Source organism: Eptesicus fuscus, chromosome 20 (assembly GCF_027574615.1).
Source record: "Eptesicus fuscus isolate TK198812 chromosome 20, DD_ASM_mEF_20220401, whole genome shotgun sequence".
In the NCBI taxonomy this organism is placed as follows: Eukaryota; Metazoa; Chordata; class Mammalia; order Chiroptera; family Vespertilionidae; genus Eptesicus; species Eptesicus fuscus.
In genome coordinates, this window is record NC_072492.1 from 22,106,015 (window position 1) to 22,133,161 (window position 27,147).

The 27,147-nt window shown below is 54.0% G+C and overlaps 1 protein-coding gene across 2 annotated transcripts; it reads right to left on the reverse strand.

Annotated features, from left to right (window-relative positions):
* Positions 1-387: 387 nt before the first annotated feature.
* On the reverse strand, positions 388-11,867 carry TMEM98 (transmembrane protein 98). Of its 2 annotated transcripts, none has more exons than XM_028154816.2 (7): positions 11,820-11,867; positions 9,532-9,717; positions 8,534-8,665; positions 7,633-7,666; positions 4,994-5,109; positions 2,248-2,307; positions 388-1,450 (listed from the first exon to the last, which is right to left on the reverse strand). In XM_028154816.2, the coding sequence occupies exons 2-7, from the start codon at positions 9,666-9,668 to the stop codon at positions 1,243-1,245; spliced, it is 687 nt and encodes a 228-aa protein (XP_028010617.1). In that variant the 5' UTR covers positions 9,669-9,717; positions 11,820-11,867; the 3' UTR covers positions 388-1,242. The 2 variants fall into 2 exon arrangements, with proteins under 2 accessions (XP_028010617.1, XP_054565294.1); XM_054709319.1 differs by having other exon boundaries at positions 9,532-9,711; positions 11,820-11,861.
* Positions 11,868-27,147: the final 15,280 nt, after the last annotated feature.

The window sequence follows — 27,147 nt, forward strand, 5'->3', positions numbered from 1 at the left end:
CCAGAGCCAGCCTGGCTCTGAGAACCTGGGAGGAAGCAAAGTACTTCAGGCGTTCCTGCCCTCGTGCTGGAAATGGCGCAATCAGGATGTGCGTCTGGATTGTGCAGCTGTGATTCTCGACCTCACACAGGTCTCAAGTCATAAAAATGCCCCTCACCTTTCAACCTTTACAACACACACCGATGTCCAAAGCACGCAGAGCACGTCCTTCAAGGACGCATTGCTAAAGTGAGCTCAGGGCGTTGAAATATTTCACTGAGTCACACGCACAAAGCATGCTGAGGATTCCTAGGCTCTCTCCTTCCACCCTCGGTTCTCGGACAAATATCTCCCCCACGCATTTGAATTTGACTCAATAACCACACACTAGAGAAAAACCTAAGAATGCATTTACTATCCACCTAGTGGTAACTAGGTCAAATTACAGGCATAATGATGAAAAGGGAATAATCAACTCTGGGGTGCTCACCTTCAAACACACACCTGTGCAGGGGAGGAGGGACTCAGATGCCTCAGGGAACGGGCAGATGACACAAATCAATGAAACAGACCAGGTGAGAGAGTACAAGTCTTGCAAAAAGAGGCAACCCCACCCAAGCCAGTTTGGCTCAGTGGATAGAGCTTTGGCCTGCGGACTGAAGGGTCCCAGGTTCGATTCCGGTCAAGGGCATGTACCTCGGTTGCAGGCTCCATTCCTGGCCCCGGTCAGAGCATGTGCAGGAAGCAACCAATCTATGCGTCTCTCGCAGATGGATGCTTCTCTCTCTGTGTCTCTCTCTAAAAATTAATGGGAAAGTATCCTCAGGTGAGGATTAAAAAAAAAAAAAAAAAGGCTACTCCTACTTGGTTCCAATTGATTGTCCTCTTTGGAAAATGCAGGTCAGAGTTGCCTCACCTTCTGATTGTTCAAGGGAAGCCAGAAATGCTGATTGTGATGTGAAACCTCCTAAGAATCCTTAGGTGGCTCAGGTTCCCTGAAAGCACCAGGTGAGCCCAACAAAGGTTAGAGTCCACCCGTGCTCAGAGGGCTGCCGTACAGACGGTGAATGGCGTCTCCCCTAACTGTGGTGTCAGACTGCCACTCGCCAGCCACCATCTGCAACTGCAGCAGAGGCATCGACGCACGGGCTCTCCTGGTGTACGATGCACACAGCTGGGCCCCCGAGCCGTGCGGAACTAACGACAGGAAAAGTGGAAGGCTCAGCCGGCCGGCCCTTGTGGTCAGCAGCTGGCCAGCCGGCACTAGATGGCCGACTGCTCCTGCAGGAAGCCCTCAGGGCCTGGGGGGCCCTTCTCTGGCTCGGAGGCCAGGGCTGCTTCTCGAAGGACTTCCAAGTGCTCCTCAGCAGCGGACAGCGACTGGTCTACCCAATCCAGGCCCCCGGTCAGGTGGCAGGCATTCCTGGTCACCAGCACCAGATGACTGACAGACAGGAGCAGGGCCGTTGTCCTAGGAAAAACAACAACAGGATCAGGTCCCCCCAGAAAGAAGGAACTTCGTGCCAAAGCCCAACTGGTCTGAAGTCTATAGTCTGTTCCCCAAACCGGAGCCCCTTCCCGAGGAGGTGGGTGAGCATGCAATTTACAGATGCTCGGACAAATCTGGGAGGGGCTAAGTTAAACAAGGTTACCTGAGGCTTTGGGAGCCTTTAATCTATATACATAAAAGCCAAGCGACCAGAATGATGGAATGACTGGTTGCTATGATGCACACTGTGGCAGCCAACCGGCCCAATCGGGGCCCAGATCAGCCCCACCCAACTGCCCACGGCCCCCGCCCCTGGCTGGCCTGGCCCCAATTGGCCCCAAAAGGAGCAGGCCGACCAGACCCCACCCGTGCACAAATTCGTGCACCGGGCCTCTAGTGAGAATATAATACGCTGTGTCTCATTAGCTTATTTGAGACTGTGGTGCCCACTGTCCGCTGCTCACCAATGACAAGGCTCCAGAAGAGAGTGTTATGGGACAACCTGCATCTAGCCAATTGGATGAGCACATCCCACTGCTACCCACTTAAAGAGAGGGTATCCACGCCCCACCTCGAGCATCCTCATTGATTCAGAATACCCCAGCCAGGCGTGGCTCACTGGTTGGCTGACCATTCACACTGCACTGAATGGTACCCAAGGCCCAGGACAGCCCAGGAACCCAGCAACACGGCCTTCTCCCCACTAACCCAAACAGCCGACCTCACAGATCTGATCAAGCCGTGGGCCAGCAGCATGGAGGGAGGGGCGGCCATCTCACCGTGCATCCAGGAGCTTCGGGTCCAGCGGCGGGTACATCGACTTCACAACATCGTCCACTCTGAGGGGAGGCACAGGGCTTTCAGTATCTCACTCTCCTTAGCGCCTTCACGCCCTCCCTCCTTTCTACCTTTTCTTAGCCCAGTTCTTCTCTTTTAATATCCAGGCCCATGTCTTTGGTGGTTCTTTCTCTAACGGCTTTTGCATTCTCCGCCTGAGACGTAGGAAGACTTCAGGTTCAGTTTAGAGAGTATTTTGTTTTCTGGTTTGGTTTTAGTTCCAATGATTTGAAAAGTACATGGTCCAACATCTGAGATGATGTTCAAGATACACTACTAAATTAAAAAGACACACTGCCCAACATATGTAGAGTTTGATGGGTCCCATTTGCATAAAAATAAAATAAAAGCCATGAAATGCAGAGAAAAATAGTCAGAGTGATACTCACTATTCAATAGCAGGGACCCCCATGAACTGGGAGGGGGTAGAATTAGGAGGTACTTCACTTTCTAGATAATCTGTATCTGCAATGTTTTTCTTTTTACAGGTATTTATTATTTTTGTGTTTGAAAAAAAAAAAAAGCATGGTTAAAGGTTCTATAGAACACTAAAAAAAACCCTACAAGTTTAATTTAGGGGAAAATTGCTCCACTATATTTCTTTTTAACACATGGTAGAGCTTGTGGTTAATTTTTTTTTTTAATCTAGTTCAGGAAAAAAAACAAACTATTCATCCTGATTTGCATGGTACAAGGTTTTGCTCCAAATTTTTGCTCTTGACCATGTGATAATCAGGAAGAAAAAAATAACAATGTATTATCTGATTTTAAACGCAGTTGAAAATAGATGTCCTTAAATGCTCTGGTCTCAGGGTGGGGGGGGGGGGGGGGGGCGGTCATCGAGGGGGTGCTGCGGGGCTGGTGAGAACATGCAGAGGGATGGCCACTCCAGCCTCTGCCCAGCCGTCCCATCTCCATGGCGCCTGGAGCTGAGGCCACGTCCCTTGAAACTAAGATGCTACCAACACACCACGTGGAATAAATGGAGCAAGAAAAACAACAGGACAGAACCGGCCAGAGGAGAACAACGCGCGAGGACAAGACAAAGCAAGGATGCAGATTGAATTCTGGCGGGAATGTTCTAGAAGTGCTCTGCAGGATGGGCCAGGGGGCACCAGGTCAAGCCCGCCCTCTGAGCAACGCCACACCCACACCCTAGCACCACCGCTCCTCCTGACCACCCAGCCCTGGACTCATCCTCCGAACCCTCCATCTCTTTCCTCCTCCAACCCCTCCTGGCAATGCTGCCTCATAACCTGGTTCCACGTGAATCTGTCAGCCCCCCTGGGGTGGCTCTTAGGAGTGACAGGGCACACGATGGAGGTCCAGCAGGTATGAGCAATGGGGAGTCTCTATTGACACTGAGTGGCCAGAGGACGGTCTGGGGCTTGCCCAGAGCCTGGTTCGAGGGCCCTTCGGGCCGGGAGCCGACCTCGGCTGCTATAAATCCTGGGACCGCACCCACCGGGGGGAGCTCCACGGAAAGCCAAGAACGGTTCTGGGCGGAGTCCCTCCCACTCTCTCAACACACTGAACTCCTGGACAGAGTTCAAGTGCACCAACTCTTTCCTATGCCCTCAGAGGGCTGGCTCCTCATGATTCACCCTAGGACACAGCCACCAGGAGAGCAAGAGCCCCTGGAACTCGGGGGGGGGGGGGGGAGGACGCGGAGGGGAAGGAGGTGGGGTCGGCCACCATTCCCACCAGGGATGTGGCTGGACAGGGACAACACCCCACTCAGGCACATCCACATACCAGCCACCAGATGGCAGCACAAATTTAGCACAGCCCTTCTCTCTAAGAAAAGGGCTTTATTTTTCTTCACCAAATTGAGCCCACAGGAGGGGGTGTAGCTGTTGACTGCAATCCGCTGGTTGCCTCCCACACGGGATTTTGCAGATGCCTGGAATTTGGGAGAGCCCAGTGATGTACGGCTTCACCTCCCACTCAGTCCTGGAGGCTGCTGGCTGGGCCATGGATGGAGCAGTGGGTGCCAGCCACCCCGGAATTAGTCTCCAGTACAGATACGGGTGGGAGACAGGACATGGGCACGAGGTCACAGCAGATGGGGGTGCGGGAAATGTGCTTACTGACCCGAAGCCTGGGACAAAGGCAAAGAGGAGGAAAGCAGCCCCGGCTGGAATGGGACTGAGAAGGAGGGGGTAGCCCGGCCGGTGTGGCTCAGTGACTGAGCATCGACCCAGGAACCAAGAGGTCACCGGTTCAATTCCCGGTCAGGGCACATGCCCAGGTTGCAGGCTCCATCCCCAGTAGGGAGCATGCAGGAGGCAGCCGATGGATGAAGTTTCCTTCTCATCGATGTTTCTACCTCTCTATCCCTCTCTCTTCCTCTTTTTCTGAAAATCTATTAAAAACATATTAAAAAAAAAAAAAAAAGGAGGGGGCAGCCACAGTGGGATGTGTGGAGTAGAAGAGTCAGCACTCGTCATATGTTGGAATTTCCCCCAAAAGCCCCCTGGAGGTGGGGGGACGGTGTGAAACATCTTAGCTTGAAAGTCTCCCCACCCAACCCCTGCTGGATGCCCTGCGGGTGTTCGGGAGGTAAATCATTCAAGTGGTCTGTGTGGTTCCCCCCTTCCCTTCCCCAGGAGCCTGGCCCCGCCTGCCAACTCCGCTTCTGGCCCTCCCGCCCCCGTGGAGTGTGGGGGTAAAGGCCTGGCCGCTCACCTGGGGCTGATCCGCTTGGCCACCACGATGATGTCGCTGACGCTGGCCGAAGTCTTCATCTTGGCCCCTGAGCCCATTGTCATGGCAACAAGTTTTTCTGTCAGAGTGTGACAGATCTAAGGCAGCAAGGAGGACAGAGGTGATGAGGGGTGACTCAGGTCCCGAGGGGCTTCTGCCACCCCCCACAAAGACAAATAGGACCCCCGCCTTGGGTCTCATCCCACAGCTGGGCCCCCTAATCCAAATGGTCAAATGGAAGTGCAAAGTACACAGAAAGGAGAGGAAATGAGGTGGAAGAGGCCGACGCTGAGAACACGGCCGGGTGAGGAGGGAGGGGCAGGAACCTCAGACCGGGGTCAGGGTTTGGGCGTAGAGAAATCTAAACTGAAATAATCTGTCTAAGAGAAATCGTGTGCTCTAATTTCACCGTCTCGCGTGAGGGGGAACACCCACTTTCTCTTTCTATTCCTTCACCTCCTGGTTTAGTCTTCCACCGCCCACGGGGCACCCTCAGGAGCCTGGCTGGACCAGGGACACCTGCTCCCTTTCAGCACATCCTCCAAAAGCGCCACTTATCTCAACAACCCTCCAGGGGACACATTAGCATGTTTGTCTGGATGGTGATGCAAGAGCCTTGGAAAAACGCAGGAAACAGGCGTGACTCGTGCCTTTCTCATCAGCCGCCAACTCCGCTGGCCACCCCCAAAGTCCCGGTCTCCCCTCCCGCACCTCCCTGATGGTAGAGCCTGGATGGTTCTAAAGAAGCTCCATCACCTGCCTCATGTTGCGGCTGCAAAAGAGGGGACACCAAGGAGCCCAGAAGCCCCCCCAGGAGAGATCCCGGGAGCCCCCACCACAGGAACTCAAGGGCAGGTGGCCACGGCAAAATGACCCTGGGATCTCAACAGGAAGGTGAGAGCCTCTCCTTTGATCTGAGGTCCCAAGGCGGACCATTGATCCCAACCCAATAAGACTCCTTCCGTCTGCTAAGCGAAATAAGCCAGTCAGAGAAAGATAAGTATCACATGGTCTCACTCGTTTGTGGAATATAATGAACAACGTAAACTGATGAACAAAAATAGATCCAGAGACAGAGAAACATCGAACAGAGGGTGGAGGGAGGAAGGGGTAAGAGGTCAACCAAAGGACTTGCATGCACGCATATGAGCATGACCAATGGACACGGACACTGGAGGGGGCGGGGCATGTGCTGGGGGGTGGGAGTGGCCGGGGAGGGGTCGGTGGGGGAAAAGGAAACATATGTAATACTATAAACAATAAAGAATAAAAATAAATAACAAATAAATAAATAAAAGACTCCTTCCGGCTGACTCATCCTCTCCCTCAGGGGCCACTGTCCTCCTCCTCTAATAGGCAAGGGAAGGGACAAAAGCCAGGGCCAGGACACGTCCCGGCTGGGGGAAGAGAGGTGGAATATGCCACGATTGCTCTATCTCTGTCTACAACCGCATCTATACCCAGAGAGCTTCTTGGAATTATATAAAAAGCCAGGACGGGTGACAACAATGTCCTACTAGGCATTGCGTTGTCCCCCGAGAGAGGCAGCGGAGGAAGAGGCGGGGGGAAAGGTGTTTTAATATCTTACACAGCAAGACGCTGAAGCAAAGATGAAGCTATTGGTTTTGAAATTCTGAGTAATTCCTAGATAAAGATAAATGTGTGGTTTCCCAGGTTACAGATATGAAGAAACCAACACTCTTTACCAACGGCCAAGTATTTCAATATTACTATGATTCTATTAAGCAGGATCGTGTCTGGCAAACATGGAAAAACAAGTGCTGAAACTATAAAAATTACCCAAAATGCAAATTGGGTGCAATTTTTCACCCGGTCCTGGAGGCTGCAGACATTTAAGGAGAGAGAGAGAAAAAAGTCTGTCTTCAATTTGAAGTACTCGTGGTTTGGATTTTTTAGCACTGACTGTCCCATTGGGCTGCCTGCTGTCATCGCCAAAGAGGCCCGGTGACGGGCTTTCTGGTATTGGAGAAGCCAGATATAGAACCCAACCCACCATGCAGGGCTGAGCTCTCTGTGAATGAAAGAAAGTGCCCACGCCCTGGCGGGTTTGGCTCAGTGGATAGAGCTTCGGCCTGCGGACTGAAGGGTCCCAGGTTCAATTCCGGTTGGGGGCACATGCCTGGGTTGCGGGCTCGGTCCCCAGTGGGGGGTGTGCAGGAGGCGGCCGATCGGTGATTCTCTCTCATCATTGATGTTTCTATCTCTCTCTCCCTCTCCCTTCCTCTCTGAAATCAATAAAAAATATTTTTTTTTAAAAAGTGCCCAGGGGGAAGATGGAAAGCCCCGTTTCCCCCTCAGCAGCTACTCAGTCTCGGGCACACAGCTGTGTCCACAGTCGGCGACAACGTGGCTGGTGACTACCCACGTGGCCTTTCCCACAGGTCACTGTGCTATGAGGAGCAGGTGCAACCCAGCCTTTGCAGTATGCCAGACCGTCCCTGTAGGAGTGGAGGCAAACTGCCGAACCTCCAAGCTTCAGGCAGGTTAAAAGGACTGAAGCTTGGAGGTCCATGCCCTTCCTAAGGCTGCTTAACCAGCTGTGCACCGGGGTGCTCTGCTGACCACCCCTTTTATCGCCTGGGGCGATCCAAGAGTATTACCTTCAAGATGGCAATGCAGTGGGACATGAGACCCCTGGGGAGACAAGAAGAGCGTGTCAGTGCTTGTCTTTAGAGGCCCCCCTCCCCCCAGCCCCCACCGCTGCTCCTCACCTAGCTCCTCACCCAGCTCTGCACACCTGGGCACCACCTAAGAGCAGCGATGCCTCGTCACGTTCGAATGAACAAGTCAGGAGCTAGTGAGGAAGGCCCTCTGTCCTTAACCTTCTCCTCCCACCCTCACCTAACCAGCGCTTTGTCAACACTACTCCCCACCAATCAAGTCGTGCTCTGAGCTTCTGACGCTGTTCCTTCCACCCCCACCTCCCCACCCCAGGCAACTGTAGACACCGCCTCCGCCATGCATCCACTGGGCTGTCACCTATCATTTCTGAGATACTGTACTTAGAATTCTGTCTCCACCGTCAGCTTAATATCTGCGGTGCCAGGCCCAGGGCCCTGCACACATGGCCTCACAGACAGACATCTGCCCGGTGAGTGAATGACTAAATGATGGGGGAATGGAGTGCTTCCTGTGGGACGGAGAGATCCCTGAGGACACGGGGGACAAAGGCTGCATCCCCAGAGCCGGCCTGTCAGATTCAAGGGCACCCCAAGGATAACCAAGCACCTCAGGGTGACTTTCTAACAACTTTTGGCATACACCTATGAACCCCAGTGTTCAGGTCTGCAACCTGAGGGGTGGGGGTGAGTCCCGGACAAACACTGTTATGTCATATTCTGATTTCCCTCCTCATGAGAGCAGGGAAAGAACAGAAACGGACACAGGGCTCCTGGATGCCCAGTCAAGTGTTCAGGCGCAGGAAGCCAGAAAAGGGCACAAGGGAGTCCCGCCCACCATCCCCAGGGGCTCCAGGAAGGCAGGCCCTCCCCAAGGCCTTACGAGGCATCCTCGATCCAGTCTTCGTTCTCCAGAATGGCCTCGATGTGGGGGTTGGTGATGACGACGTCGTCCAGTTCTAGCTCAGAGGGCTCGGACTGGGTCTCCATGGCACCGATGAGGTCCACAATGGGCCTGGAAGGAAGAGCCCAGGGAAGCGGCTTCAGGATGGACGACTGCTGCTGACCCCTCCGCACGGAGGCCCACGTACCCCGCCAAAGGCTAACGGGAGTGAGTAAGTCAAGCAGGACCACTTGTCCTGGATCCAAACCTGAGCTAATGGGAATGTAGTCACAGGCAGGGCACATGGCTCGACAGTGAATCAAGGAGCAAGCAAGGCACGAAAACAACAAGGGAAAAGTTACAGAGCCCGGCCGGTGTGGCTTCAGTGGTTAAGCGTCAACCTATGAACCAGGAGGTCGCAGTTCGAGTCCCGGTCAGGGCACATACCTGGGTTGCGGGCTTGATCCCCAGTGTGGGGCATGCAGGAGGCAGCCGATCAATGATTCTCTCTCCTCACTGATGTTTCTACCTCTCTCTCCTCCCTTCCTCTCTGAAATCAATAAAAATATACTAAAAAATATAGATATATATATACTAAAAAAAAAGAAATCTGAGCAGAGAGATAGGCCTATGCTGGGATTTCACACCACCAAGTGTCTGCTGGGTAGACATGCAGGCATTGGATTTCTCCTCCTATGAGTTTGGTTGGAAAGGGATGTGGCTTGTCCAAATGCTGAGTGAGGTGGCCGTTTTGTACAGACTAGGTGACCATGTTGAGTTGCTTTCTCATTCGTTCAGCGACAGAGTCAGAGGTGGCTCAGGATGTTGGGGGCTTAGGAACATTCTCAAGCTCTGAGGTCTTTATTGGGAAGGAGAGCCTTCAGGTACCATTGCAGAGACAAAAAGCTGAGCCAGGTGCCCAGCACCAACTTCTTTTACTTTTGTGGGAACCCCAGGGCACAGCCCCTGTTCCCCCTCCCCTGCCCGGGTGCACTCACTTGGAATCATAGCGCTGCAGCAGGTCCCGGGGTCGAGGTCGGCAGTACCGCTGCCTGCAAACCACCACCAAGGCTGCGAACGAGGCCAGAAAGATGGTGGCCAGCACGCCTATGGCAACGATCACCACAGTCTCCATGCTTCTGGTGGCCCCTCAGTCCCGGTCACATTCCCGGCAAGTGCTAAAGCTTGAAAGACACAGGGCAGCGCAGGCCTGGTAAGGAAGGCGCGAAAAAGGATGGGGCAGCGGGGTCTTACCTGCTGGGGGAGGAGGGGCTTGGGAGGGGGGAGTCAGGTTGCCCCAAGTCACCCGCAGAGACCTGAAGGCCTCCACAGAATCAAGATGCGTTTTATGCCATGCCCCAGATTTGCCTTTCCTTTTATACAAAGAGTGTGCTCCCCAGCTGGACCAGGCTGGACTTCTGTCCTGGGACAAAAGGAAACATTTTCACTAGCACTGTTGTCTTCACATTTACAGCCGGTGCATGGAAGAACAGCCACTTCAGAAAGAGAAGGCACGAGTGTGTGTGCTGAAGGCATCCTCCATGCTAGGCACGTCGTGTGTTAACTCTTCTAACCTATGAGACAGGTATTTGTATCCCCGTTTATCGTTGAAGAAACTGGGGTTCAGGGAGGTTAAGGCATTTGTGCAAGTTTATACAGGCAGAAGGCCAGCCACGTGAGCTGAGGTGAGCGTTCACCTCCCTTTTCCTTTCTACACAGTCAAGAGAAGTCTAAATATTCCAGAAAAAGTTTTGGTGGTCCGTTTCAGTGTTGGAAACGTATAGCTGGTATTAAACTGGTGGTTGCTATTGATGGTTTTCATTCAGGAGGTTCTTTCACACCTATTTTAAACTCATAGGCTGGAGGAACACGGAAGTCTCCAAGTATGTATTCACAATGGTCTTTTCCTGCTTGTGTCCCCAAGTCTTCTCCCCTCTCTGGTTTTAATTCTTCATTTACAAAAAAAAAAAAAAAAGGATGCTTTGACCTAGGAGTCCCTAGGAGTCCTCTATTTGGATTTAATTCTATGTTCCCTGTCTTAGAGGGTCCAAGTGCCCCTGTTTGTCATTCAGTAAGTATTTATTGACCATCTACTATGTACCAAGCACTAGGCTGGATTCTGGAAATTGGAAATAAATTAAGACATGGACCTCAAACCTTGAAGAGCCAGGGGAAGAGGTAGGCAGACCAACAAACCATTTCAACTCCACATGCCTGTGCCATATGCAGAAATACACGGAAAAGAGAGTAACTGTGATTGCGTGACGTCTTCTGGGTAAGCCTTCTTCACAGGGCAGGTGATGCTTGAGCTGGGTTTTGAAGGATGAATAGGAGTTTGCCAGGTGGACAAGGTGGAGACTTGAGTGGCTCAATAGTGCCAAGGAGGTCTTTCTCAGAGTTCTCACATAGCTCCTCTCCGTTCCCCATCCCACAAGGGTGAGATGGCTGGGGTCTCTTCCATCTCTGTAACTCGGATTATATGTTGGGGGGTGGGGTGGGGGACTAATTCTCAGGGTCTGCCTCAGTTTCTCTAGCTGTGTGTCTATACTGTCCCTCCTAAAGTACTATCTCCTTTAGTCTTATTCTTCCCTCCTCTCATTTCTCTCTGCCTCTCCATTCCCCTGCTCTGGTTTCCTCTCCACTCCAGCGGCGGTTCCCCCTCCCTCCGTCTCTCCCCTTCTCCGAATTCCCTTTCCCCTCCCCCTGCCCATGGCCTCCAACACCCCCGGCTTTGTTCCTCTCTGCCTGTGCGTTTGAGTGTGTTTCTGGGAATGTGTATGAGCTTCGAGAGTTTTTGCCGTGTTTCTCGGGGATCTGTCTGTATGAGAGTTTCTTTGTGTGTGTTTCCTCCTCTGTGTTTCAAGAGGAGTTTTTCTTTCTTTGTGTAGCTTGGGTAGTTCCCAGTGTCTGTCTGTCTGTCTGTCTCTTTCTCTCTGTCCCTTCCCCGCTGTTGAGTTCTAAACCCACAAGGATAAAACAGACCCAAGCCCCTACCTCCTTCCCTCCGCCCGGCCACCCCGAACACCCAGGAGGCTGGGAGGGACCCCCAGCGCCTGGGCGCGCACCGCGCGGGGCCACCGAGCGCGCAGCTCCAACTTTCTCCAAGTCCGTGCCCGCGCGAGCACCGTGGCCGCAACAAAGCGGCGGCCAGGCGGGCTCCCCACCCCCCAGGCGGCGCCCCGATCCCCCACACCCTGCCCGCCGGCCGGGCGCCCCATCTCCCCAGGGGCTGGGCGGCCCGCCCGGGGCCCCCTCTCCCGCAGCTCGGGGCGGCGGGCGCACCCACCTCAGGCTGCGGCTGCAGGACGCATTCCGGGGCGCTCCCAGGGCTGGCCCCCCGCCGATGGCAAAGTCCGGGCGCGGGACTCCGGGCGGCTCCTGGGAGCGGAGCATGCCGGGAAGGAGCGGGCTGTCCCAGGGAAGGGAGATAAGTCCCCCGGCGCGGCCAAACCCCCGGCGGCGCAGAGGGAGGGGGGGACGCGGCCGCGTCCAAATCCCCCGCTGCCAGGCGCCGCTGTCGCCGCCAGGCCCCTCGGCGGGCCGGGGGTTGGGGCGGCTGGAGGCAGTCACCGTGAGACCCAACAAGCGGTCCTCGCGCCCCCGCGGAGGCCAGGCCCGGGCAGGCGGGTTGGAGGGAAGGGGGAGGGTCCCTGCCTCCCCCAACCCCCACCCAGGCATCCAGAGGGGGCTGGGGAGCACGAGCAGTTTCCACAGTGTGACTCGTCTTTGCTACGTGCTGCCTGGTTTAAATCCTGGCTCTGCCGCGCTCACTAGCTGTGGGCAGTTTATTTCACTTCCTTGTGCCTAGGTTTCTTCGTCTGTAAAATGAGATGGCTACTTGTAAGCATCCTCTGAGGGGAATAACAGGATGCATGCATGGCCCGGAGGGAGGAGCGAAGAGGCTGGTTCCTGGCCAGTGTGGGAAGCTCGCGCGCTCTGTCCAGGCAAGGAGTGAGCATTTGTTGGGCACCTACTACGTCCCAGACACTGATGAGGTATCTTACGTGCCTTATCTCATTCGATCCTCTCACCCACCCTGGAAAGTCAGCATGATGCTGTTTGCAAGGAAGGGAATCGGCTGGAAGGAGAACTTACCCAGCTCCCAGTTTGTAAGTGGTGAGGGCGGGAGTGGACTCCCTGGCACCGGAGCCCATAACAGGCAGGGCAGGAATCTGCTAGCTCCACCCCCACCCACGTCTCTGGGCAGCAGTCCCTTCCTTCCGGACAGTTAGGGCCAGTCAGGTGCAACAAACCTTCCTGCTCTAGCAAGAAAAGCTGCTCACCTGCTCATAACCCTTGCTAGCCCCTCCTGGGCCACCTCTGGGCTGTCAGAGGGGCAGCAGAGTGGCATCCTTCACCCCCTCCGGGTAGGCGGTTAAGACTAGGAGCCTGAGCCCGGAAAACCATTTAAGATCCGCTCCTCCACAGAGTAGCTGAGGGACCTCAGGCAGTTCCCGCAGTGAGAGTTTCCCCAAATCTGTGGAATGGGCACGGCAGTAAAACCTACGGCCTACAGTTGTTTTGAGGATTAAATGAGATGACGCATTTAAAGTGCTCATCACAGAGATAGTCTCGGAGGAACCAAGATGGCGCCATAGGTTAAACACCTAACCTGCAGCCGGGCACAACAATTTCAAAAATACAACTAGAGGTCAGAACGGACATCGTCCAGAACCACAGGAAAGTTGGTGGACTGAAATGCCCACAGCTGGGGGGAAGGAGAAGGCCACGGGGACAGTCGGGGAAGCCGTAAAAGCCTGAGGTATGGAGAAACGGGCGGAGACATGAGCACACGCGCCTGTGGGGAGGATGGAACCGGAGAGGAAGGGGCGGCTGATGGCCTGGCCGGCGTTCACTGGCGGGAAGGAGATAAAGGCTCCGGAATGCGCTGAGCGCCGGCTCCGATTGCACTGAACCCCATTCCGGGCGAAACCCTGGGAAACTCACTCACTTTCGCAACTCCGCCGCCCCCGCAGGCAGCCCGGCCCGGGACGCTGGGGACGCCGCCGCAGCGGCGGCGCCCGGAGCCCGGCAGCCTCCCAGCACCCGTCCCTGCCGCACAGCCCCCGCGCGCCTGGTTCCGCAGGCCGCGCGCCCCGCACACCGGACGGAGGCCCGGGCGCCCTCTCCGTGCACCTCCCAGCGGCGCTAGACTTCAGTAGAGTTGACTGAATTCAAGGGATTAAGAAGTACAAATTGGGGGGACGCCGCGGCGGCGACGCCCGGAACGCGGCGATGGCGGCGCCTGGAGCTCGGCGGCCGCCCAGCGCCTGTCCCCGCCGCGCGGCCCTCGTGCACCTGGTTCCGTGGGACGCGCGTGCCGCGCTTCCGTGCACCTCCCGGCGGCGCTAGACTTCAGTAGAGTTGACTGAAATGAAGGGATTAAGAAGTACAAAATGGGAAGTTTGAAAAAGATGGCGGCGGAGGTTAAAGGCTGTTCTGTTGCCTCGCACCCAGCGAAATCGGAGGGGATGAGGTGTGGAGGCGCGCGGGTCTGGCTGGTGGCGGGAGAAAGGGGCTTTTGTTCCAAACCTAGGGGAGATTAGCTCTCCATCACCCTGAAATCCATCTTCTGGCGAACCGCGGGAGACCCAGATGCCTGCGGGGAGAGGCGGGACTCTTGCGAAGGTGCGCCCAGCAATCAGTGTTTGCTGCGCTGGAGTGCGGAACGAGGGGACTTAGATACGTGGAAGGCAGAAGGACCAGACTCACAGCCATCGCGGCTCGCCGCACCATGGCCTGTTGGCGCCCTGAGACCCCGCCCCGCCCTGGGACCCGCCCCGCACGTTTTGAAGACCTGCCCCGAAAGTCTTGCAGGCACACCTGCGCTCCAAGCAACGGCTTATGCATGTGGGTGGCCTGCCCTCTGGCAGCGGACCAGATGAACTGCTGTTCTAGTCGGACTGCTCCAGGGCCACTCAGACAGGAGGAAGAAACTACAGTTTTTGCTGTAATCCTTGCTGAGTGCCTAAGGCAGTAGCTGATCTACACCCCATTGGAGACCCAGAAACGAGGGCATCTAGTGGTCTGTGGGAGATGACACCAGATTTCAACCACGTGCATAAGGGACACATTCAACAGGAATATTCAGTGAGCGCCAAAGCTTTGCTGCACCAAGACCCGGCCCATAAACGTGTCGCCTGCACAGCAACTCTTCCTTTATAGACAAAGAGAGCCCCCCCAGTGACACCAACAACAATCAAGACTTAACTATACAAAGGAGGACCAACATGGAGGCATAGGGCGGAAGCCTGATTGTTGCCTACCACAACAACTTTGAGACTACGACAAGAGAGCAGAGCAGACACCATCCAAGACCACCATAGGGCTGCCTGAGTGGATGCTCTACAACTAGAATAAAAGAGGGGTATGTGGGATGATGCTGATGCCGGTGACCCAAAGACCACACTTTAAGAACTACGGCTCAGGCGACACAAAAGAACTATGGCTCAGGCGACACAACGGCGGCCTGGAACGTGCTCGGCGCAGTTCCCCCGGCGGTCTCCGGCTGAGGGGACGGCTCCACTGGCAGCCAAGCACGGACAGACGAGCCCCTATGAGACATGGGGTGGGAGACTCCGCGCTTGCTGACCTCCGAGTCCGTCAAGAATCTCAACGCCCCGGAAGCGGCCAGGTGCGCATGCTCGGCGACTGGCCACCGATGCAGACCCAAGGGCCGACGCAGCGACGCCAGACCGGCCCACCGCCATGCACCGGGCACACCGGAGCTTCGCCGAGCCGCCGCCCGACGAGTTCTGCAGCAGCCATACTGGAGCTCTGGAAGGATGGCCAGGGGAATTGCTGAGGGGGGATTGACCGGCAGGAATTGGGATCGGGAAGACGGGGCCCCGCTGAGACCCGGGTGCGGGTGGGGTTGCGCGCCTCTGGGCTCGGGTGTGGTCACACGCCTCTGGGTATAAGTGAGGCCTCACGTCCCTGGGTCTAGGTGAGGCCACATGCCCCTGGGTCCAGGTGAGGCCGGACTCCGGGTCCGGGTGAGACCATGTGCCCCTGGACCCGGATGACGCTGGATCCCGTGCCCGGGCGAGGCCAAGCGCCCCTGGGTCTGGGAGAGCCCACACACCCCTGGGTCCAGGCGAGACCATGTGTCCCTGGATCCGGGTGAGACCTCGTGCACCTAGGCCTGGGTGAGGTCACGTGCCCCTGGGTCTGAGAGGCCAAGCGTCCCTGGGTCCGGGTGAGACCATGTGTCCCTGGATCCGGGTGAGGCCTCGTGCACCTAGGCCCGGGTGAGCCCAAGTGGCCCTGGGTCTGGGAGAGGCCAAGCGTCCCTGGGTCCGGGTGAGACCATGTGTCCCTGGATCCGGATGAGGCCTCGTGCACCTAGGCCCGGGTGAGCCCAAGTGGCCCTGGGTCTGGGAGAGGCCAAGCGTTCCTGGGTCTGGGTGAGACCATGTGTCCCTGGATCCGGGTGAGGCCTCGTGCACCTAGGCCCGGGTGAGCCCAAGTGGCCCTGGGTCTGGGAGAGGCCAAGCGTTCCTGGGTCTGGGTGAGACCATGTGTCCCTGGATCTGGGTGAGGCCTCGTGCACCTAGGCCCGGGTGAGCCCAAGTGGCCCTGGGTCTAGGAGAGGCCAAGCGTCCCTGGGTCCGGGAGAGACCATGTGTCCCTGGATCCGGGTGAGGCCTCGTGCACCTAGGCCCGGGTGAGCCCAAGTGGCCCTGGGTCTGGGAGTGGTCAAACGTTCCTGGGTCTGGGTGAGACCATGTGTCCCTGGATCCGGGTGAGGCCTCGTGCACCTAGGCCCGGGTGAGGCCACGTGCCCCTGGGTCTGGGAGAGGCCAAGCGTCCCTGGGTCCGGGTGAGACCATGCGTCCCTGGATCCGGATGAGGCCTCGTGCACCTAGGCCCGGGCGAGCCCAAGTGGCCCTGGGTCTGGGAGAGGCCAAGCGTCCCTGGGTCCGGGAGAGACCATGTGTCCCTGGATCCAGGTGAGGCCTTGTGCAACTAAGCCCGGGGGAGGCCACGTGCCCCTGGGTCTGGGAGAGGCCAAGCGTCCCTGGGTACGGGTGAAGCCAGATCCTGGGTCCGGGTGAGGCTGTGCGCCCCTGGATCCATCCGGGTGAGGCTGGGTCCCAGGCCCGGGGGAGACCACGCGCCCCTTGGGTATGGGTGAGGCCACGTGCCCCTTAGTCCGGGCGACGCCGTGCCCCTGGGTTCGGCCGAGACCAAACCAGAGGGAGTCGGACCTCCATTACCACCATTTGTCCACCATCCAGAGCTGAGGGATCAGTGCTGACATGTACACATAAGGAACTACTGGACATTGAAATTGGGTCTCAAAAGAACTGTTGGTCCAGGGGGAAGCTCGCTACAGATTGATTCATTTGCCTGTCAGCATAACTATTATTGCTCGTCTCACATTCAGTTCTTATTAGTATATATCTAGTGACATATGATCTCGCTCATCTAGGGGAAATGATGAACAACATAGACTGAGGAACAAGAACAGAACCAGAAGCAAGGAGGCATCGATCGGACTATCGGGCCTCAGAGGGAGGATAGGGGAGGGTAGGGGGAGGGTGGGGGGAGGGGGAGAGTTCAACCAAAGGACCTGTATGCATGCATATAAGTCTATCCAACGGTTAAGTTCAACAGGGGATTGGGGCATGCGTGGGGAGAGGGGTGGGATGGGAATGGGGGGATGAGGACAAATATGTGACACCTTAATCAATAAAGAAATTAAAAAATAAATAAATAAATAAAAAATAAATAAATAAAGTGCTCAACACAGGGAAAGTAGAATGTTGGCTGCCAGGGGCTGGGGGAGAGGGGAATGGGAAGTTCGTTTTAATGGGTACAGACAGAGTTTATGTCTGGGAAGATGAAAAAAGGGCTGAGACGGATGGTGGTGAACAGAGACTTAATGTGGGTGAACGGTATACTTTAAAATGGTAAAGTTTATGTTATGTGTATTCCCTCACAATTAAAATTCCCAAGTACCCGTTGCAGTATGACTCAGAAAAAAAGGGGGGCTTCCTTGACATTCCTCAAACATGCCCAGCTCCCCCTACCTCAGGGCCATGCTGTGCCCTCTGTCTGCAATCCTTGCTCCATTATTCCTATGGCTCCCTCCCTCCCTTTGCTCCAGTGCCTGCCTAGAGTCACCTCCTCAGAGAAGTCTTCCCTGATCACCTCCATGGTCCACACTCCCCTGGCCCTCACGTGTGTTCTTTAACAGCACTCATCACCACCTGAAAATGCACTACATGTTTGTTTATTCCTTCTCCTCTTCCTGAATATAAGTTCCATGAGGACAGGGACCTTACCGTTTTCTTCTCCGCCGACCCCCAGTATCTAGAACAGTGCCTGGTACTTAGTAAGTGCTCATTAAACACTTGTGAAAGAAGTGACAATAACGCTTAGTTTTGTTTCACTGTCATTCTACAGTGGGCATAGGACCGCTAGACCCATTCCCAACATCCGGAAGCCTGCTGGGGTGTGGCAGCCGTGGGAGGCCTGAGGCAGAGGGTTAGGCTCCTGGAGAAATGCTGAGGGGGCCAGGCGTAAGGCACCCGCATTGGAAAGAAAGGAAGGTTGACCTGAATGAAAGAGTCACATTTTTAAATCCCCGATTTGCCCGTGAGTGCATGCTTGTTTTGTGTTCAGGCCCTTTTATGGGCTCGTGCTTGGCTTTCCAAGGAGAGAGGCCAGCTGGGGAGGAGTTGTGGCAGGCCAGCAGGCCTTCTCGGAGCTGTGGGTATAAACAGAGACCACGGGAAGCCAGTCCCCCTTGCTGGAGCGAAAGCCAGCGAACTCTCAGAACCGCTGGGGCTGGCCTGAGCGAGGGGCAAGACCAGGAAGCTGGGAGAAAGAAGGCTGGAGAAGGGCTGCAGCTAGCAGCTCAGGGTGGGGCCAGGATCCCCACTGGGGACAAAGGTCAAGTTTGCATTTCCTCTAAGTCAAGGCAGCTGGTCCAATGGACACAGAGACCATAAACAGGGATTTCCCCAGGGGCATTTGGGGTGCCTACACCTCGGGAGAGCAAGGGAAACTATACTTTTGCAAAAAGACAATGTCTTCAAAAGACTTCTGAAAGAGCTCTAAAGACAGTTTTCACAGCCTTCCTGTCTTGCCCATTCTATGTTACCACCCCTCTTCAGAGCCTCTCTTGCATTAAGTATTTAGGGAGTAGTGAGCAGGTGTGTACAAGGGAAAGTAACATCCCATAATTTATTTATTTATCCATTCATTCATTCATTCATTTATTCATTTATTTATTTAAATCCTCACTGGAGGCTGTTTCCATTTATTTTATTTTATTTTATTTTATTTTATTTTATTTTGAGAAAGAGGAAGAGGGAGAGAGGGAGACATTGATGTGAGAGAGAAAAATCGATCGGTTGCCTCCTGTACACACCCCAACTGGGGATCGAACCTGCAACCTGGATATGTGCCCTGACCTGGAACTGAACCCACAACCTTTTGGTGTACAGGACAACGCTCCAACCAACTTAGCCACCTGCCCAGAGCATCCCATATTTTATTTAACGCAGGTGAGGCTATTTCAAGGACGGATTGAATGTTCTCAATAAGGAAAAGTCATTTAGGTCTCCAGCTTTAAATGTGGCCCACCAGCAGCCCCTCCTGTTCATGTTTCAACGTGATTGTATCCATCACAGTTACTGCCACTTCTTAGACTTTTTATGTGTCACTTTTATGATGAGCACTTTGTATGAAGTCCATAATTATGTCAATAACCCCTCAGTGCAGGCATTATTCTCCCTTGCTTTACATATGAGGTCGCTGGGGCTCAAAGCAGTGACATACGTTTCTACAGCTAGTAGGTGGGAGGGATCTGAACTAGAACTGTCTGCCTGCACGTGTGCAATGTCACCCAGCACCTAGCACAGTGCCTAGCCCATAGTATGTGCCCCAAATATTTGATAGTGAATGACCTGAATGAATGAGTTTTACTATGTCCCGGGGGGTCTCACCAGCTCTGGGAGGTAGGAGTTGCCTGCACTTCATGCAGGTACACGGAGGATCTGGGAGGCTCGGCGACCTGCCAGAGGAGCCACAGCTAATAACGGGCAGAGCTGGGTGTGACGCTAAGTCTGTCTGACTCCAAGCCCCGTCTGTATGCTTCGTACACCCTCCTCCCAGGAAAGGACTTCGGCTGCCGCCTGGCCTCTGGTGGAGCCCCCAGTGACCAGGAGCTCGCTGCCTCTGATGGGATTTCATTGCCATTGAAATTCTTTTCTTTCTCCTTAAAATGTATGAAGTCTTCCTGGGCGTAAATTTCTAATACTAACACCTGAAACCAGGCACCATGTCAGAGTAAGAAACACTCTCATGCACATTATTTTTTAAAATATATTTTTATTGATTTCAGAGAGGAAGGGGGGCAGAGAGAGAGATAGAAACATCAATGATGAGAGAAATCATTGATCGGCTGCTTCCTGCACGCCCCACACGGGGGATTGAGCCCGCAACCAGGGCATATGCCCTGACCAGGAATCGACCCTGACCTCCTGGTTCATAGGTCGATGCTCAACCCCTGAGCCATGCCATCTGGGCTCATCACTGATGTTTCTATCTCTCTCTCCCTCTCCCTTCCTCTCTGAGATCAATAATGAAAATGTATTTTTAAAAACCCATCCTAGCGCCCAAAGCCATCCTAGGTGGCTTGTCCTGGACCCCAGGACAGCAGGAACGGAGCAGAGAAGCCCAGCTCTGAGCTAACAGCCCCAGATTGCCTTCAGTGCCCGACCCCTGCTTCCAGTTACCCAGCTGAGCAGCAGCCTCTCCATCCCCACAGAGAGTTCAGGGCCGGTGGGACAGAGTCCTGCCAGGGACAACTGTGGAGGGAGTCGGGGAGGGCTGAGTGCCTCCCCGGTGGAGCATAACACCCCCCGGGTATTTCATACAAGGCTGCTTCAGGGTCTGCTCACCACCTACAACCCAGAGGCTACACTTCAAGGAGTGGTCACTGGGTGTCACCACTGCTGCTTGGGCCAGCGCCTTCTCGGCTCAGCTAACTCTGAAGGGGGCTGGAGAGAGAAACCCCAGTCCTGACATCTGTGTCTCCCATGAGCATCACGGCATGCGTGGTCCACCGTGGAGTGGCCCCCTTGCCCCCCTCTCCTTCCTAGCTCGCTCAGCAGGACTCAACCTCTGCCTTCCCTACGGCGGACACAGGCCGGAGAAGATCACACCGCAAAACTGGCTTTGCTCTCGATTCAGAATCACAGACCTGAACAGGCACTCATTCCTGCTAAGCAATCTGTCCCTAACCATCCACGTCTTACTCTCTCCTCCCTTAGCGGCTTCATGTCTTATCTTCAAACCTCCCAGGCCCCTTCTCCACTTGCAGGTGAAACTTTTGTTTCATTCCAAAAACTATAGCTGCTAACTTCCTCACCTTTCATCACCAACAAGAATAAGACACATACAACAAGAGAAAATGCCTTTTCTTTGTTTTATTTTTTATTTATTTATTCATTTTACAAATCAAGTCAGAGGCTAAAACCACAGGACCCAGGGCCCAGGTGCGTAGCACCAAGACTCCCGTACCTCTCAGATATCGTGTCTTCCAACGCAGCTCGCTGACACACCGATTTGCTTTGACAAGTGCAATCACTTCCACAACAGGGCCATTCAGAACCACTTCGTTTATTCAAAAGCTCTTCTCTGCTTGTCTGCCTCCAGGGTCTCTGTGGGACAGGCTAACCGCCTCCTGGCCAGCCGCTCCAGTCGCCAATCCTCCAGAAGAGCCCAGGGCATCTGAGACCCAGAAGCACCCACGGAGGGCTGGGTGGGTCTGGGTGGGTCTGGGGGAGACACGGCACAGGTGCGACAGAGAAGCGAAGGCTTCCCAGAGTGAGCAATTTTTGGTCGAACCCAGCACCCATGGCTTCTGTGGATTTGTGCATACGTGGAACCACATGAAGGACCCAGAGGGACAATGGTAGGAATGTGGTGAAAGAAATCAGGCCCTGGCCCTGGCCGGGTAGTTGATTTGGTTTGCGGTTGCCGGTTCAATCCCCAGTCAGAGCACATACAAGAATCAACCAGTGGATGCATCAATAAGTGGAACAACAAATTGATGTCCCCCACCCTCCTTCTCTCCCAACCTCCCTCCCTCTAAAATCAATTTGTAAATATCAGGCCATTATACCTATCAGCTGTCTCTGAGGAAGGGTGCGGGAGGGGAGGAATTTGTGCCTGGTGAGTTAACCCGTGTGTGGGGATAATTCAGACTAACCAGGTCACTTCAACTTTTTGTGCCTCTGTTTTTCCTACCAGAAGCTGAGTTAACATCCACCGCCTTCTGAGGATGGAAAATACAGTTTCAGTTAAGAGAACACGCTCATGCTGCATATTTCATCTTAGCAAGCACTTTACTTTGGCACTTCTCAATTCCCACCCAGCTTACTTCCCACCAAGCGCGGAGGGGGGGGGGGGGGGGGGGCGGGGACAAGTGAGGGGGGAATAAGGGTGGGGGAGCTTGCTCTTCCTCGGATGGATGCCCTGTGTTTTCCAGTCTCCACGCCACCGTTTATCCGTCACCCCTACCTAGCATGCCTGCACCCAACTCCAACTTTCAACCTGTCTTTCCTTTAAGGCTCCTCCCGGAGTGCCACGTCCTGCTTATCTACATTCCACACGTTATTGAGTCCCTCTTGCCACCGAGGCCCAGAGCCCTTTTGTGGTCTCCGAGCCGTTATCGCCATCACGCTGCTATGTCCTCAGCGTCCTTGGCTGAAGTGAGAGAGGCAGGGGAAGCGTCACAAGAAGGCTGCGCCGAGAGTCACCCACCCGTGAGCTCTCATGCTCACTCTCTCTAGACAGGAGACGTCCTGGAAGCAAGTCCTCTTCTCCCCCTGGGCTTCCGTTTCCTTTTTGCGAGAGGAAAGGCTTACAGCGGGACTCGGAAAGTTTCTCCTGGTTCTAACAATGCACAAGTATTCCCTCAAGCCCCCCCCCACCCCCGCAGCCCCCTACACTGCAGGCTTGTGAGACCCTTTATAGTAGAGACCCCATCCTTTGCGCTGTGCATTTAGCCAACCAATACCTTGCTTTATCCTCACCGCGCCCTGAGAGGCTGACCCAGGGGACAGACCTGGCCCTTTGGAGGCCTGGAGAAGCAGACCCACGTGGTAAGGACAGGCCAAGGAGAGCCTAAGATCGGAAGGCTGTAGTTGGTTGGCATCGTCCCATGCACCAAACGGGTGTCTGTTAGATTCCCATTCAAAGGCACATGCCCGGGTTGTGGGCTCTCCATCCCCGGGGAGGGGCTGTGCAGGAGGCAGTTGATTGATGCTGCGCTTCATGTTGATGTTTCTCTCTCTCTCTCTGTCCCTCTCCCTTCCTCTCTTTCTAAAAATCAATAAATTATATATTTTTAAAAGACTGGGAGACTGCTCAGTCCACGTGTTCCCGCAGAGGGCCCTTCCACCCCGCAGGCTCTCCAGCAGTGGGTCTCACCTGGGGCGGTTTTGCCCTCCTCCAGGGCATATGGAGCGATGTCTGTGGACATTTGTGGCTGTGCATGAGGGAGGGTGCCACTGGCATTTGGTGGGTAGAGGCCAGGAATGCTGAGCATCATCCTACAATGCACAGGACAGCCCCCTGCCAACAAAGAATCATCCAAAATGTCAATAGTGCTGTGGTTCGGAAACCCTGCTCTATGTCATGCACCTCCTCTCCTCCCATCTCCCCTCAATCCCATTCCCCCCTTCTCCCGGGATAAGCAACAGGTTCCAAAGGAGACTCCTGGAATGCAGGGGACTCTGGCACAATAACACTCATGAACGCTCAGCCTCGCTTCCTTATCATGAAGAAGGAAAATCTAAGGTCGGGCCTGAGCCCGTGTTTCATAGAACCCCTTCCTCTCTTCCCCCAGCTGCTTTTGGAGGGGAAGACTTGCCCAATTTTGTTTCCTACAAGGTGTCTGCTGTGGGGTGAGGCTGGTGGGCAGGGAGAAGGAATGAAGGTGTCTTCCCACTTTAGGCACATTCTAAGTCCAGGGCACCATGGAACGAAAACCTGATCTACGCAGCTCTTCCCAGTGTGGGACAGACTAGAGGTGAATACCCCCCTACATGAAAAGAGGAAGGCATTTAAGAATCAATTTCCAGCCCGGCTGGCATGGCTCAGTGGCTGAGCATCTACCTATGAATCAGGAGATCACAGTTTGATTCCTGGTCAGGGCACATGTCTGGGTTGCAGGCTCGATTCCCAGTGTGGGGCGTGCAGGAGGCAGCCTATCATTGATTCTCTCTCTTCATTGATGTTTCTATATCTCTCTCTCCCTCTCCCTTTCTCTCTGAAATCAATCAAATATATATATTTTTTAAAAAGAATCCATTTACAGCCTTGGCTGGTTGCTCAGTGGTTAGAGTGTTGGCCCGCAGACTGAAGGGTCTTGGGTTCAATTCCGGTCAAGGGCATGTACCTCAGTAAAAGCCTCAATCCCCAGCCCTGGTCAGGGCACATGCAGGAGGCAGCCCATCGATATGTCTCTCCCCCTTCAATGTTTCTCTCTCTGTCTCTCCCCTCCCTTTCACTCTCTCCAAAAAAAAAAATCAATGGAAAAAGTATCCTCCAACGAGGATTAAAAAAAAGAATCAATTTACAGATTGCCTGTCAACAGATACAAGAGAGGGAGACACTGAGAGCTCAGGTGTGCAGAGTATCTGCCAACAGAAAGGAAGCCAACGGGAGGCGATAGCAGCCGGCGGCAGATCCAGTGAACAGAAGCCACCGGCACGCGCCTCGCCGGGAGCTCAGCGTGTGAGGAAGCACTCCTGTGTCAGAACAGGCTGGAGTCAAGAGCACACCCAGGGCCCCGAACATGACACCTGCCTTGGCCATTCGGACGTTTCACAAAGAGAGTCCCAACTCTCTTGTTTTAGCATTTTCCCCATGTCACCAAACTTGGCCTCCTTTTTCTTTCCCCTGGTCTCCCCACAGGCTGAGCTGGCCCACCTTTCCGGCTGGAATATGCGTTCATCTTCGGGAACCTTTGGCCACATCAGCCATGGAAGTGCACGTGGGAGGTGTAATCCTTACACTCCTAGCTCAGAGCTCTGCCTGCAGGCACGTGTGTGCTCCCCAGAGATTTCATAGGGAGAGCTGGAAAGCACTCTTTCCCAATAAAACAAGGGACTGGCTATTGCACCTGCAAGAGATGAATGCTCTCAGAATCCCTTCAGGGATACTCAGCGTAGAGCCGAAAGCAGGCTGGTGTTACGTTCCTGAAAGGAGGAGCGTGAGGCGGGAAACTCAAAACCGTAGGCTCTCTTCTGTGACCGAGAAAGCAGCCGCTTTGATGTAATGGCCATCCGTTTCCCAGGCAACCCTAGTCTCGGGAGTTAGTCTTTCTATGTGTCTAACTCCGGGAGTCCTCATTACAGTGGCTCTTAGCCACGAAGAACGCAAGCGGACTGGGGGTGGCATTCTGGGAGCTGTACGTTTCTAAAGCATCCCAGGTCAATCCAACGACCAGCCAGATTTGGGATCCATGGGTCTGTAAGACCTTCCCAAAGACACAGATCCGGGGGTGGGGTGGCAGGAGCAGCTCTTCGCGCACATCATGCTTACGCCCTGCGTGTTCGTATCTGCACGGGGAAAGAAATATACGTATCTCCTGAAAGGCAAGTACATAACTGGTCATGCAATAGCAATCAGGAACTCGGGGACAGAACATGACTAGGAAGGCCAGAAAGTCGCTGTCTCTTCTAGAATGAACGTTGAGCAATTGTAGACAGAGAGGCCACGAACTCCCTGTAATTACGGTATCAGCTCAGCCTCCAGGAAGTGGCCAGTCTGACACGAACCAACAGATAAGAGGACACCAGAGAACCAGCGTGTCAAAGGAAGAGAAGAACCAGACTCCCTTCCCTCCCCCATTTAATTATGAGCCCCTCAAAGCCAGGGTCGGGGGGACTGGTGGACCATTTCATCCTACCACACTCCCAAATTTTCTAGCCCTAACTATGACCCAGATCCCATGCTTAGTGTTTAACGTACTTTGCCTCATTTAATTGTCATAGCAACATTATAAGGGAGGATACCAACATTATGAGGGATTTCCTCACTTTATAGAAGAGGAAACTGAGTCTCAGACGACTTAAGTGACCTGCCCAGGCCACATACAGTGCATATGGGTCAGAACCGGTCCCAGAACCTTTGCTTCCAACCCCACCCTCTACCACCTCCCAAACCTGAACACCAGAGCCCCATCTTCCTTGTAGTTACACACGCTTAGTCCAAGCACTCTGCATAGCTGCTACACGTATCTACTCACTGAACTTTGATGGAGAACTTTGAATGGAACTTATCCATGGTGCAGGCTCAATTCTTCTGAATTAGTCCTTTGATAACAACTGCAGAAGCTAAACCGAATGCTTCTGTGGAAGAAAAAGTGGTTCCCTATTACCTGGTTGTCAGAGCCATGTCACACCCACCACCCCACTCCTACTCTTATTTCACCAGCTCCATCTCTCGTTATCTCTCTATTTGAAAATGGAATATACGCACAGAGCACATGATGAAGTGAAGTGGAAGCTTTCATGCAAAGAAGTAAATACCAACTGGCAGGTATCTCCAAGGCTCCGTGGGATGGCACACGTCACTGGCCTGGGGCCACGGGAAGGGTCAGGCCAGGAGGGAACTGATGTTAAGAGGATGCTGGAGGGCATTGGGGGAGGGGCAGAAGAGCAGGTGTGTGTGTGGGGGGGAGTGGGGAGGGTAGCACAGAAGGCCAAGCCAGATGGCATTCACTCATTCGAAAATATTCAGTAAATGTTGATTCCCTACTAAGTGCAAAGCCCATGGCTATGCATAGAAATGGTAATAAAATCCCAATAGGAACCACATGTCACACAGAGGAAAATCATAGGACGATTGGAAGATCTGCAGGCAGATATTAGAAATCTTAGTCTGCTAAAAAGGGCATTGATAAATTATTACCTGCTAATAATTTCCCTGCCCTGAAGACAAAGGAAGCCCTTTCACCGATGGCAATGCTAGTGTGTATTCCATGCTCACTACCTGCCTTGGATTCTATGAGGCACTTTAGAGTCATCATTTCATGGTTTTAATACTCAGAGGTGGATTTTATCATCTCTTTAATAAAGACAGGGAAACTGAGGCTTATTGTACAGACGAACAAATGTGTTCAAGATCACATAAGTAGTAAGTTGAAGAGCTAGGAATTAAACTCTGACACCAAAATTTCCACCGATATATCTCCAAGTTAGGCCCCCTGCCCACCTTCAGCAGCATCTCCTGGGCTACTTATTAAAACAAAGATGCCCAAGCCCCATCCTAAGGCTCTGCTACAGGTACCTGAAGTTTGGGTGCCACTGGACCACCACTGTATGGGGAAATGCCACTCTGAACCGAATCCTATTCAGAAGAGCTCATTAGAGACTTGGAAAGAATGGGAACACCAGGGGAAAGTGACTGTGGCATGGCTGAGAGATAAGCACAGTCGGACACAGACCTTAGAAATGGAGAAGGCAGACTTCAAAGAGGTCAGAGAAAAGAGATTCGGGATTCTGTGGATAGCAACTCTAAAAGGCAGGCCAACTCAAGAAAAATGGGAGGCTCTTCCTTATCTGGCGATGACCTTGGCGGCCCTC

Excerpts from the sequence above, each read along its gene's own strand:
- TMEM98 (XM_028154816.2), bottom strand. The coding sequence starts at position 9,668 with ATGGAGACTGTGGTGATCGTTGCCATAGGCGTGCTGGCCACCATCTTT. Across the intron at positions 7,667-8,533 it reads GACTGGATCGAGGATGCCTC|GGGTCTCATGTCCCACTGCA; the intron begins GTAAGGCCTTGG and ends TTGTCTCCCCAG. Across the intron at positions 2,308-4,993 it reads GCCAAGCGGATCAGCCCCAG|AGTGGACGATGTTGTGAAGT; the intron begins GTGAGCGGCCAG and ends GCCTCCCCTCAG.